Here is a 14,635-nt window from a genome sequence, read left to right as displayed (position 1 = left end):
AGTTCATGATCAGATTGAATTGAAGGAAAAATATGTATAACCAAGAGGAACTGAAGTAATTTTAACTGACTATAATTTATATCAAAATAATCTCTGTAATGATAGAAGATGTAGCCAGAGAACACTCCAAAATATTTTAGGATGTTGTAAATTAAACTAAATATTCTTCTTAAGTTACAATATGGAGTAGTAATTCATCATATCAATGATATGGGGTGGGGGGACACCTTACCCTCCTATTCAACTCTATGCTATCCAGTGATGGAAAGAAAATTCTTCAGTAAATTTCACATGGAAAATCTGAACTACAAACAATTTTGGACAGAATTTTGTAGGCTATAAAAGCAGTATACTTAAACAATACCTGTTCAGTTTCTGATTTTGTCTGTCTTTTTCTTGCTCATATTTAGTCTTCAATCCTTTGAATGTCTGAACATATTCAATCGATTCAAGTGCTTTATAAAAGTTTTCAACTATATGGGCAGTAAGAGACTTGATATCTTCCTGTATAAGCACAAAATTTACATTTAAAATATAATACAATGCTTGTTAGAAGAAAAACTTTAAAATTTTGTTTTGTAGTTCTAAAGCTGATCAAAAAAGGTTTTTCAAAATCACCTTCCAAAATGTAATGTCCTGGTTTCTTTACACATGAGTCAGGACTGCACAGAAAACTTGAAAAAAAAAAAGGAGAAGCAATTTACTGGAGCCCTTTTGTAGGACTATAAAGAACATTCGAAAAGTAAATAGATTCATTTTACATCTTCTGTTTATTTTTTGTTTATATATATATATATATATATAGCAGTTTACAATTTAAAAAGCACCTTTACATACAATTTCATTTGATCTTCAAAATAATTCTATGAGATAGGTTTTATTATCCCCATTTTAGAGAAAAACAAAATTGAGGCTCTAAGAGAGGCTGGATGGTTTGATCCAGAGCACACAGCTGGTTAGAGGGCAGATGTTAAAATTACATTTTCAAAATACTCACGGTGATGGATACCAAATATCCGGACTTGATCATTACACATTCTATGCATGTAAAAATAAATACATGTACCAAATACATCTGTACAATATTATGTATTAATAAAAGAAAAACATATTTTTCAACAAACAGGTCTTATGTAATGACTTCCTGTTTAACTGCTATCAAAATGGGATATGGTTGTGGTGGTTTTCTTTCTGGTACATTTGTTAAGTTTTCAAATGAGCCTAACTCTGCCACATACATTATATAGGAGCTGGCAAAGGCTTGATGACAAAGAGATCTCTCTCAAGCCTTTCCCACATCAGAGGCTGGCTTTCACACATAGAAGAAGAAAAAACAACAGAGGATACGTCTTACCTAAATAATAAGAAACAAAGATTTCTCTGACTATATCATACACACAGATCTGATAAACTATCTGGAACTCTACTTGTCTATTCCTATAGTCTTCCAATAGTACAATATCTGTGAAATAAACTAATTGATAGTAATAACTTCTAAATTCTAAACTATCACTACAAATGCATGCATGCCCAGTAGGCTTATTTAAAAAAAAAATTAAAGTTGTGATTCAGGACTTTACAGATAACACTACATAGTAAGAAACACAAAGTCCATTTCTTGAAAAGATACACCATAATTTGGTTGCATTATGGATTTTAAGTCTTAAAACTAGTTCTCCTGTACTTCTCAATTAAAAAAAAAAACGCAAATCAGAAATTAGAAACCTAGGTAATGGCTCTATGTTATATGTGAAACGAAAAAATACATTAAGTTTTGGGGCACAAGGTACACAAATCAACCACTCAAACTTATTTTGAGAAAAACAATTCCATCATGGGCATAGGGACAGGGTTGTAAACCCTACCATTTGCTTTATCTGTATCTCACCAAAATTTTAAAGGAGAAAAATATAAAGTAAATAAAATATAAAGCTTTGATTTATTGCAGCAGTACAATAGGAACTAGTGAGCTAGTTAACCATGTTCCTTCTTTTACCAGGTTAAAGACTTCTATCCTCTTCATCCTTTTAAAAATCATATACTTGGCAATTGACCACTTTTAGAAAAACAATCCAGTCAGCCAAATAATCTTCCTATGAGAATAGCATGTTATCAGCAGAAATCTGATTTGTAAGAAATAAAACTGGAGAATGAATTTCTAGCTTGGACTTTCGTTTTTCAAATTATTTCCAGCCAGGTGCAGTGGCTCACTCCTGTAATCCAACACTTTGGGAGGCTGAGGTGGGAGGACTGGTTGAGCCTAGGAGTTTGAGACCAGCCAGGGCAACAAAGGGAGACCCCATACCTAAAAAAAAATTACAATTAGCCAGGCACTTTAGTGCATGCCTGTAGTTCAAACTACTCAGGAGGCTGACGTGGGAGGATCTGCTTGAGCCCAGGAGGTCGAGGCTGCAGTGAACTGTGATTACCTTATTGCACTCCAGCTTGGGCAACAGCATGAGACCGTGTCTCAAACAAAACAAAACAAAAAATAAAACCCAAATTCTTTCCAACTATGTGGCCATTTCCTCAGTGGAATGATTTCGGTGTGTTTACAGGCGAAGTAAATTTGTTGTACCGGTTCTACAGTTATCTGTTGCATTCCTGTTATTCACATAGATTGCCCTCCAGATTGTTTATGACAAATCTTCTGTTGCCTAAAACTAAGCTGGGACGAAGCTTCAAGTTCTGACTGGTCCTGATTGTGCTACTATCCAAAAGGATGTTCTTGAATAGGTCACTTAATAACTTTGGGTGTCTTAATTTCCTGATCTATAAAATACGGTAATTGGAGTAGTCCATCTAACTTCTTGATCTCTTTAACTTAATTCTAGGATTCCATCCTACCTTTTATGCACGTTGTATTAATGTCTACCAAATGAATTTTTTTTTTTTTTTGAGACAAGAATCTTGCTCTGTCAACCAGGCTGGAATGAAGTGACGCAATCTTGGCTCACTGCAACCCCACCTCCTGGATTCAAGTGATTCTTGTGCCTCAGCTTCCCAGGTGGCTGGGACTACAGGCGTGTGCCATCACACTCAGCTAATTTCTGTATCTTTAGTAGAGACAGGGTTTCATCATGTTGGCCAGGCTGGTCACGAACTCCTGACCTTAAGTGATCAGCCCGCCCAGGCCTCCCAAAGTGCTGGGATTACAGACATGAGCCACCACGCCCAACCCCAAATGAATTATTTTTCCATCTTTATATTATTTTTAAATCACTACCTCTACAATAAAAATATCACCTTTTCCTAAAAGATCACGTGAATAAGGCATGATTGACTGAAATGTCCACATACACCAAATGAGATCATGAAACATTTGGCCAATAAGAATGGAACTGAGAAAATCAAGTAAATATGGGCTGAAAGACTATGCTGAATTTCACTTTCATATTTCACAATTAAAAATATTAGCATTAAAAATTATTAGTGTCAAAAGTAAAAACCACTAAACTATAACCATGTGGCAAATAAGAATTAAAAAGCTACTGATTTTTAAAATTTCAGTTTATTAGAATAGATTCTAAGACACATGGAATATATAATTTCAGGGGTGAAGAGAGAATGAAGTCACTTTGCTTACATATAATTCTTTTACATAAAAAATTATTTACATATAATTACATATAATAGGTTGTTTTATATAAACTTACCACTCTTATAAATTCAAACAACTCAATAACAGCTGAATTCAACAGATTGTACCGAGTTCCATTATCCAGAAGTGCATTTATAACTGGCTCAAAAAGATTTCCCTTGGTGATGTAACGATTATAAAATTCATCTTTAAGTCCAATTATCCGCCTCATAAAGCGAAGGGCACCTAATTAAAAATAATATAGGGAATAAGTTAATAATCTTACTAAAATCAATTATTATACAGGTGTTTTTCCACCATAAAGCAATGTATATGCTCTTCTAAAATGAAAAGTAAAACTGGGCATAAAGTAAAAAGTAAACTCCTCTAAAATGAAAAGTAAAACTGTCCGGTAAAAGTAGACTTTGAGGAAAACAGAGCTGCAGAGGACCGCTCAAAACCTGTACAACTTTGTAGCCAGAACTAACAACAACAACAACAAAAACAGTAATTGGAATCTAGGAGATAAACTACCTAGGCAGGTAGCTCTATGACAGAGATTTAAAAATATGCAAAATCCACAGACTGCAAATGCTAGCAGTATTTAGAGCAGTGCTGGTGGATGCTGAGACAATACAGTGAAGGCACCTCAGAATCAGTGGGGGCACTGTCATTAAGGTGTGCACAGGAGTGGGCAACCCACCATGAGCTAAGATTGCCTTGCCTCTCTGAGGGAGGGAGCTTTAGAGGCAAAAGCTTGTTTTTAGTTTTCTGAAAATACAGCTAAAGTGTGGGCAGCAAGCCACCCAGGTACTGAGGCAAGAGACTGAGGGCACGAGCTGTTCTAGTATAATAAAATATATAAAATAAGAATAGTTATACTAGATATAGATCTTAGATACGATTATATATGAATATCATTAATCATTAGTTTGTAGTAATTACTCTTTATTCCAATATTATAATAATCCTCACTCTACAATCATAACCTAGGAAAAACCAGGCCATGCAGAGATAGAAGCTGAGGGGACATAGTGAGAAGTGACCAAAAGACAAGTGTGTGAACCTTCTGTTATGCCTGGACACGGCCACCAGAGGGCTCCTTGGTCTAGTGGTAATGCCAGCGTCTGGGAAGACGCCCGTTGCCAAGCGGACCATGGTCTAGCGGTAGCATTAGTGTCAAGGAAAAACACCCGTTACTTAGCAGACCAGGAAAGGGAGTCTCCCTTTCCCTGGGGGAATTTAGAGAAGACTCTACTCCTCCACCTCTTGTGGAGGGCCTGACATTAGTCAGGCCCACCCGCAGTTATCCGGAGGGCTAATCGTCTCCCTGTGATGCTGTGCTTCAGTGGTCATGCTCCTAGTCCACCTTCATGTTCCATCCTGTACACCTGGCTCTGCCTTCTAGATAGCAGTAGCAAATTAGTAAAAGTACTAAGTCTCTGATAAGCAGAAATAATGGTGTAAGCTGTCTCTCTCTCTCTTTCTCCTCTCTCTCTCTGCCTCGGCTGCCAGGCAAGGAGGGGCCCCCTGTCCAGTGGACACGTGGCCCATGTGGTCTTACCTATCATTGGAGATGGTTCACACTCCTTATTCTGCCCCTTTGTCTTGTATCCAATAAATATCAGCACAGCCTGGCATTCGGGGCCACTACCGGTCTCCGCGTCTTGGTGGTAGTGGTACCCCGGGCCCAGCTGTCTTTTATCTCTGTCTTGTGTCTTTATTTCTACAATCTCTCGTCTCTGCACACAGGGAGAAAAACCCACCGACCCTGTGGGGCTGGTCCCTACACTAAAGAGGCTCCTGATGCCAGATGCCAACCATGTAACAGGAGATCTAAAGGTTTTTTACTTCTCTGATGAAGGCTATTTCCACTCACACTATTCTACTTCTCCTTGCCTTGAAAAAAACATTTGTGCTGAGGCAGGCAGATCATGAGATCAGGAGATCAAGACAAGCCTGGCCAACATGGTGAAACCCCGTCTTTACTAAAATACAAAAAATTAGCCAGGTGTGCTGGCAGGCGCCTGTAGTTCCAGCTACTCGGGAGACTGAGGCAGGAGAATCACTTGAACCCGGGAGGTGGAGGTTGCAGTGAGCTGAGATCGTGCCACTGCACCTCAGCATGGGTGACAGAGTGAGACTCTGTCTCAAAAAACAAACAATTTGTGAACCAATCCTATCTCCGTATTATAATTATATCATTCTCTTATGTACCAATTGCTTACAAGCTATTTTACCTGGCTAAATATGCACTGTGGCAGATCAGATTGTATTTGTTAAAAGTAAAACAGAGTAATGAATAAGAAGTACAACTTGACTTCACATTTGAGGACGATGAAAAGAAATCTCCTTTTTAACTCGTGACTAGCTAAATAAAGCTTATTAAATTTAGCAATATTACTGCTAAAAATCTTATGGAACAGGAAGGACTATAATTTCAATCCTTTATTTTTATATTTGTTGATCCTTTAACTTGTATCCTTTCCCCTAAGTAGTTTACTCTACAGATACCACTAGCCAAATCTTCAAAACACAAGGCTTCTGATTTTATAAGTCATTTTCTCATTCCAACCCTCTGTTCATAGATGAAGCTCATTAAATAAAGAAGTTGTGCCTGTCACAAGAGGTTCTAAACATTATCTGAGAATAAAACAGAAATAGGCCATGTAAGGTATAAATGTTAACTGTAACACCAAACAAGTATGGGGAGAAGTGTTAGACTTACAATCTTCCCTCTTTTTGTGGCAGGATAAGAAATGGTTTACTTAAGATGCAAAAGACTGAAGCACTGGCAAGTGTGTGAGCAAAGAGGCACACTTCTACACTGCTGGTAAATGAACTGACATGTACACAAAACTACAGTTACAACAACACTGCTTATAATAATAGAAATCTTGAAACAATATAAATATTTAAATATTGGAAATTGTGACTGGGGGCGGTGGTTCATGCCTGTAATCTCAGCCCTTTGGGAGGCCGAGGAGGGTGGATCATGAGGTCAGGAGTTTGAAACTAGCCTGGCCAACATGGTGAAATCCCATCTCTACTAAAAATACAAAAAATTAGCCAGGTGTGCACTTGTAATCCCAGCTACTCGAGAGGCTGAGGCAGGAGAATCACTTGAACCTGGGAAGCAGAAGTTGCAGTGAGCCGAGACTGCACCACTGCACTCCAGCCTGGGCAACAGAGCGAGACTCCATCTCAAAAAAAAAAAAAAAAAAAAAGAAAAAGGAAATGCATTCAACTGACATGTTCATATTAAGGGAAGTATTCTGCAATCATCAAAAAGTACTATTTAACGAGAGCCAAATAGGAAAATCTGTCTTAAGAACACCAACCATTCCAAAATTAATATAAAAATATAATGTAATTCCAATCAAAATGAACTGGATACAATCAGTTATTATGAAAGAAAAAAATGTCTAAGAACAACCAAGAAAAGTATGAAAAACAAAAGTGAAGGGGTCTCAGTAGGTATTAAACCTTATAATAGAGACACTATAATGCCTGGCATAATATAATAAACACTGGTTTTTTGTTTGTTTGTATTTTGAGACAGAGTCTTGCTCTGTTGCCCAGGCTAGAGTGCAGTGTTGCGATTTCAGCTCACTGCAACCTCCATCTCCCAGGTTCAAGCGATTCTCCTGCCTCAGCTTCCTGAGTAGCTGGGATTACAGATACACACCACCACGCCTGGCTAATTTTTGTATTTTTAGTAGAGACAGTTATGTTGCCCAGGCTGCTCTCGAACTCCTGACCTCAGGTGATCCACCCACCTTGGCCTCCCAAAGTGCTGGGATTACAGGCATGAGCCACTGCGCCTGGCCAACACTGGTACTTTTTCATTTGGTGAAATTAAATGACAATCCAGAAATAAAATAAAAGTATATATATGTTAACTTATTTAACAAAAATGATATTTCAATTCAGAAGGAAAGAGGAAAAGTATGGTTGCCTTAATAAAAGTGCTGATACTGTTGGCTATATATCTGGGAAACACTCATTTCAAACACTCCCATTTCAAAGTACATGCAAAAACAAATTTCACATGTGTTACATATATAAATGTAAAAAAGGAAATAAAATATTAGAAGAAAGTGAGAATATCTGCATAATCTTAGGACAAAGACTTTCCTAAGCAAAACAAAAAACCCAAATGTCATAAAAGGAAAAGAAAGACATTTTTGTCATCATAAAGAAATTTTAGTTATGTGGAAAACAATACTATAAATAAAGGCAAAGACAAAAGACAATGAAGATGGACATTTTCTCCTCAAAACATGATAAATTGTTAGTATCTCTAATATACAAAAAGCTCTAAGAAAAAGGTAACTGGCAATTCACAACAGATAAAAATGCAAAGTACACTAATATATCAAAAGATGCTGTCAGGGAAAATGCAAATTAGAATAACAATGAGATACCACATTTTTCATTATCAGATTGATAATATTTTAAAATTAGTAACACTGAATGCTGGGAGAATGTCAAAGTGCTTCAATTTTGGGGGAAGTAATCTGGCAGCTATATGGTAAATTAAAACTTAGAGATACATTAAAAAGTATAAAACAGATAAACATTTTGTCTTACCAATCCCATTACGGAGAATCTATCCTATAGAAAGAAATAAATCAGTACTTAAAAGATTTATGTACTAGACTATTTACAACAGTGAGATGTGGAGTGGCAAAAAAGCAAAAACAATCTTGTAATTTATCCACTGGAGAATGGCAGAAGAATCTGTGGAAGAGCCATACTATAAAATCTTACTCAGCTATCTCCAGGAATAAAATTAGTCTACACAATATTGATTAAGCTAGAGTAGTATTAGGGGGCTGAGAAATGTGCTGGTATGATACTGTTTTGTAAATATAAAAAACACAAAAAAATCCTCTATACATGTGTGAATATGTTTATTACATAAATTGGTACAGGTATGAAAAAAAGAAATAATGCAGACAGTTAACACTGGCTATTTTAAGTCCATAAAAATAAAGATTAGGGAGATTAACATTTTCTCTATACATTAAATGTCTATATTTAAAATATAATTTTTATGGTCAGAATAAAACCACAAATTACTTTTCATTTGGAGGGAGGATGTTTCTTTCTCTGCAGGTGAAATTATGAAGGTGAAAGTTTATAGTCTGCTAAAAATCAACATTGATGCAAATATCAGGATAATTATAAAGAGTGACTACTAAATGACAGTTTGATGAGGCAGATGTAAAAAAACAGCAGGACTGGCTCTGTTAGTAAAATGCTGTCACTGCACATGGTAATGTATCACAACAAAAGTTAGGCTCATTAAATCTAAATGTGAGCAATATGTGGGTGGGACAATCACTACAATCTAGTCCTCTTGCCCTTTAAATAAGAACAAAAGAATAGGACTTCTCACAATCATCTCATTCATAGAATATACACTGCTAATAAATAACTTCAAATGGGTAACTTCAGCTTTATCTCTATTAAAAATGTTGCTCCTTAAAACATTTTATACTTACACAAGGCCAGAAAAGTGTGCTTTGAATTCATCAAGACCAAGACTCTTCTTAGCAAGTCCTTGTTCATAATATAGTTTTTTATGTGATATGTGTGATGTTCCACACAAAATGTGAGTAACTCTAAAATTAAGGCAAGTAGCTGTGCTGTTTGATAATTATCTACAAAAGAAAGTAATCTCATGAAAATAAATACTGAATATATCTAAATAAAGAATAAATAAAGCTTACATAATATATTTTATAACAAAATCTAAACTGTAATTCCTTCTTTTTTTTTGAGACAAAGTCTCACTCTGCCACCCAGTTTGGAGTGTGGGGGCGTGATCATGGCACATTGCAGCTTCCACCTCCCAGGCTCAACTGATCCTCCCATCTCAGCTGCCAGAGTAGCTGGAACTACAGATGTACGCCACCATGCTAGCTAATTTTTTTCTTTTCAATTTTTTTGTAGAGATGGGGCCTCACTATGTTGTCTGGGCTGGTCTCAAACTCCTGGGCTCAAGCGATGCTCCCACCTGAGCCTCCCAAAGTGCTGGGATTACAAGTGTAAGCCCCTGCACCTGGCCGATTTCCTCCATTTTCATATCCATTAAAAAGGCTGTAGATTTTTACTTTTTCATTAGGCAGACTCTCCAGAAGCATATTATCAGTTTTACCTACCAGATAGCTAAGACTCATATTTGCATAAAATATGAAATACAGAAAGAAAAGCAATAAAAATATATGAACATGATAATAATACCTTGATAGCACTGAGGAGTTCTTAGTAATGTTTCTGTAATAAATGCTATATTATTATTAATAAATCTATAAAAGGGCCCATTGTTAAAAAAAATACTTAAAACTTTTTGCCTAAGGTGGCTCAGTGCAAATTTCTCAAGAAAAATTATATGCTTTTAGAAAAGACATTTTAAGAAAAGGATATTTTTGGCTGTTTGAATACCAAGTGAAAAATATTACATCAAGATTCTTTTTTTTTGATATGGAGTCTTGTTCTGTCGCCCAGGCTGGAGTGCAGTGGCGCGGTCTTGGCTCACAGCAAGCTCCATCTCCCGGGTTCACGACATTCTCCTGCCTTAGCCTCCCGAGTAGCTGGGACTACAGGTGCCTGCCACCGCACCCAGCTAATTTTTTTGTATTTTTAGTAGAGATGGGGTTTCACCGTGTTAGCCAGGATGGTCTGGATCTCCCGACCTGGTGATCTGCCCGCCTCAGCCACCCAAAGTGCTGGGATTACAGGCGTGAGCCACTGCACCCAGCCTAAGATTCTTAAACATGATCTAATATAATTTCATATACAATTTTTTGTTTTTTTTTTTTGAGACGGAGTCTCGCTCTGTAGCCCAGACTGGAGTGCAGTGGCGTGACCTCGGCTCACTGCAAGCTCCACCCCCCGGGTTCACACCATTCTCCTGCCTCAGCCTCCCGAGTAGCTGGGACTACAGGCGCCCGCCACAACGCCCGGCTAATTTTTTTGTGTGTTTTCAGTAGAGACGGGGTTTTACCATGTTAGCCAGGATGGTCTTGATCTCCTGACCTCGTGATCCGCCCACCTCAGCCTCCCAAAGTGCTGGGATTACAGGCGTGAGCCACCACGCCCGGCCTATATACAACTTTTAAAATATCAACTCATGATATCCATAGAGAGGGACCTACTGAATAAACTTGCATTTTTTCTTTCCCTGAGGCTTTGGTTTATACATTCATGAAATGATTTTGAACTGCATCCTGAACATCAAATTTTAATTTATGTCAAGGGCTCATATGGACAATCACACACCACCCGTATTATAAGTGCTTTAGACAAAGAAATATTTTCTTGTTGTTTTGAGACCCAGGCTGGAGGGCACTGGTGCAATTTCGGCTCAATGCAGCCTCAACCTCCCAGCCTCAAGTGATCCTGCCACCTCAGCCTCCCTAGTAGCTGGGACCACAGGGATATACCACCATGCCCAGTTTATTTTTTGTAGAGACGAGGTCTCACTATGTTGCCCAGGCTGGTCTCTAACTCCTGGGCTCAACCAATCCTCCTGCCTCGGCCTCCCAAAGTGCTGAGATTACAGGTGTGAAGCCACCATGCTTGGCTAGACAAGGAAATATTAAGCTGTAAGGAAATTGTAAAATCACAGTCTTACGGATTTTTTTAAAAAATGACATCATCTAGTACAACTATTTTATTTACTTGAGATTATATACATAAATATTTTGGGGAACTACAACACTATTGGGAATAAATTAGCATTCTAATAACAGAATGACCATCACATATAAATACACAAAATAAAATTCTGATATTTCAAGGATTGTTTCTACTTCAAATGCAAGTAAAGAGTTTCACTTGCTCCAGACCAATTTCTCTAACAGGCAGTACCACAGCCAAAATTTGAACTAGTCCCTCACCATTAAAAGCAATTCCTGGCCAGGTGCAATGGCTCATGCCTGTAATCCCAGCACTTTGGGAGGCCAAGGTGGGTGGATCGCCTGAGGTCAGGAGTTTGAGACCAGTCTGGCCAACATGGTGAAACCCCGTCTCTAATAAAAATATAAAAAAATTAGTTGGGCATGATGGCACACACCTGTAATTCCAGCTACTTGGGAGGCTGAGGCAGGAGATCGTTTGAACCCAGGAGGTGGAGGATGCAGTGAGCCGAAATCGTGCTACTGCACTCTAGCCTGGGTGAGAGTGAGACTCTGTCTCAAACAAACAAAAAAAGCAATTCTTCTTTCTCAATTCCCAAATTTTATTACAAAATATTTTTTAACCTTGACCCTCAATGCTGTATGTGGAAATTAAATTTAAAAAACAAAAACAGGCCGGGCGCGGTGGCTCACGCCTGTAATCCCAGCACTTTGGGAGGCCGAGGCGGGTGGATCGCGAGGTCAGGAGATCGAGACCACCCTGGCTAACATGGTGAAACCCCGTCTCTACTAAAAATACAAAAACTCGGGAGGCTGAAGCAGAAGAATCACTTGAGCTCAGGAGGCGGAAGTTACAGTGAGCCGAGACTGCACCACTGCACTCCAGCCTGGGTGACAGAGCGCGACTCCATCTCAAAAAAAATAAAAAAGAAAAACAATGACCTACACTGTTAAACAAATGTCTTGTCTTCATCTTTATAACGGGGACAAGAAATTACTTATATCTCTAAATAGTCCAATCTCTAAACAGCCTTCTTATTTGAAACTGGCTCGCCTTTGAGATTTGATGAGGCTGGCAGAAAAGGCATGGGATGGTAGGTGCACACAGCACATGCCTTTATTAGTATCAAGCCCATACCTAGTATGCCTATTCTAAGTAGAAACAACTGCTTTCAGACTCAGATTCATGAACAATAAGCACAAAGTGGTCATGAAAATTAGTTGCAAAGTAATTGGTCTTAGTTTACTACATTTCAAAAATAAGAACTAAATCCTCAACTTTCAGACAATGCCTTCTCATAACAACATCAGAAAACAAGCTATAAATTTTCAGGGAAAAAAACAATAGAATTCCAACTCGTTTTCTATTTTTAATATTGGAGATAGTGGAATTACAAAAGTAAATTTGTTCTTGGATTTTGTTTTTATGCCAAAATATGCTTTTCTTAGCCTTATATAAGTGCATTACACTTAGAGTAGAAAAAAGTTGATAATCTGCATGTATTCATAAAGTATGAATTTATACTTACCGGGACAAATTGTGTTGTTTTTATTTGATCCAACCATATTATCTAATAAAAAAATTAAAAATTAAAATACTTCAGTAATAATAGCCCACATTTCCCTAGTACTTTATAATATACAATGCATGTCTTCAATCATAATCTCCTTTTACCCTCAAAATAACCATTAAGACTTGGTTGCTTCAGCAAAATTATAACTATATCTGCAGTCTTTTACAAAAGTGGATGTAGATGTGGAATTATAAAAAGACAACATAGCATAAATATTCTGATAAAAAGTAAGATTACAACCAGAGATAAAATTGACATATTTTCTTTTACCTTCTCCTATTCATCATTCAACAATTAGGATATTTCTCTTCATCTCATTTTTGTTTTACCATTTTTAATTTTTTAAAATAACATTTGCATTTGATCATCCATTATACACCTCATTTTTAAAAACAGAAAATGCAGGAATTTTTAAAACTCCAGAATAATGAATGTGTTTATGCTTTAAATTAAAAAAAAAAAACCCAATTAAGTAGGCCATTATAAATAAGTTCCAATTTCTAGAAATACATTCTAGAGCACATCAAGGCACATGTGCACAGGAAAACACAAGAATGTAACTGGAGCATTATTTGTAATAGCAAAAAGCTAGAAACAAATGCACATTAGAGGCAGAATGGCTCAATTACAGCATACTCATAAGAGAGGATTATGTAGGAGTTAAAAATAAATAAGAACTCTATTTCAATATGAATTAGACCAATATGAACAGGTATCAATACGAATAGATCTCAAAACTAACACTGGATAAAAAATATGCAGAATAATATGTATGACAGACATTAAATTTACAGCAACTTTGAAAATATGAAAATACCGTATATACACATCATAACAACATTAAGTAAATATAGGAGTGATAAACTCCAAATACAGCATACCTTGAGAGATGGAGGAAGAGGGGGTAGAATGGGAATGGGAATGTGAAGGGGTACATACGAAACTCCAACTATATCTGTAATGTTTTAAAAAAAAATCTGAAAAAAAATATGGCAAGTTAGTTTTGATAAAGACAACAGGGAGTATATGAGTGTCTGTTATATTATTATCTATATATTTCTGTAAGCTGGAAGTGTGTTATTAAAATGAACATAAAAAATGCATTATTTTCATTTATATAAATGGAACCATTCTGCAAGAAAACCCTCTGTGATGTGCTTTTGTACCCATTCACCTTGATATTTTGGGGAATTATTCAGTTGATACATCAAAATTCAATTATTTTAACTGCTATATAGTATTCCATTATATGAAAAAACCATATTTTATTCATTTTCCTACCACAAACAATGCAGAAACATTCTTGTACCTGTCATGCATATGCACAAACATTCTCTAGAGTATATACTCAGAAATGGAACTGATAGTATTACACAGGGTGTGCCCACGTTTCAACTTTATTAGTTTCATAAACATTCTCCTAACTTCCTTTTAAGTGACTCTTCAGGTTAACAAATATTCTCAGATAGTGGCTAATGTTCTATTATGCCCCACATATTTCTGATTTCACTAATTAAGTTGTACGCTTTTCAAAGTCCTTTGCTTATGTTAGTATGTATTATGGTCATATGGTAACATATGAGATTGATGAAATCTCAGAGAACTGTAATATCTATGGCTAAGTTGAATATAGTAGAACTCAATTTAAAAATTACCTCCAAATTAGATACATGCAACTATAATTACCTAGACGGATATACTAAAACCATAGGATTCTGCACTCAGACTCCTTCAAAAATATTTTTAGATTTTCACTCCATTTTAATAAACTGAAAACAGAAATTGCAGCTGATGAATTACAGGTGCCAATTACACAAGAAAGAGAATATGGA

At 36.7% G+C, this 14,635-nt stretch overlaps 1 protein-coding gene and 1 non-coding gene across 19 annotated transcripts in view; one reads left to right on the top strand and one right to left on the bottom strand.

The window, feature by feature from the left end:
* The window catches only part of PPP4R3B (protein phosphatase 4 regulatory subunit 3B), a 69,762-nt gene that overhangs the window by 16,409 nt on the left and 38,718 nt on the right, over positions 1 to 14,635 (bottom strand). For 8 of the 18 annotated variants that reach the window (XM_054473869.2, XM_054473891.2, XM_054473873.2 and 5 more), the window contains 5 exons: positions 13,685 to 13,780; positions 12,759 to 12,800; positions 9,091 to 9,249; positions 3,657 to 3,826; positions 365 to 504 (listed from right to left, as the gene is read on the bottom strand). In XM_054473869.2, the coding sequence (XP_054329844.1) occupies positions 365 to 504; positions 3,657 to 3,826; positions 9,091 to 9,249; positions 12,759 to 12,800; positions 13,685 to 13,780 (607 nt within the window). The remainder of the gene's footprint in view (positions 1 to 364; positions 505 to 3,656; positions 3,827 to 9,090; positions 9,250 to 12,758; positions 12,801 to 13,684; positions 13,781 to 14,635) is intronic. The other 10 variants (XM_054473874.2, XM_063649357.1, XM_063649358.1 and 7 more) reach the window with 3 other exon arrangements.
* Positions 1,173 to 1,320, top strand: LOC129030981 (small nucleolar RNA SNORA12). Its single transcript, XR_008500870.1, has one exon. It is a non-coding gene; the product is annotated as a small nucleolar RNA SNORA12 (small nucleolar RNA).

Source organism: Pongo pygmaeus, chromosome 12, assembly GCF_028885625.2.
Source record: "Pongo pygmaeus isolate AG05252 chromosome 12, NHGRI_mPonPyg2-v2.0_pri, whole genome shotgun sequence".
Classification (NCBI taxonomy): Eukaryota; Metazoa; Chordata; class Mammalia; order Primates; family Hominidae; genus Pongo; species Pongo pygmaeus.
Note: the sequence above shows the minus strand (reverse complement) of the source record. Positions and strands in the feature narration are given on the sequence as shown.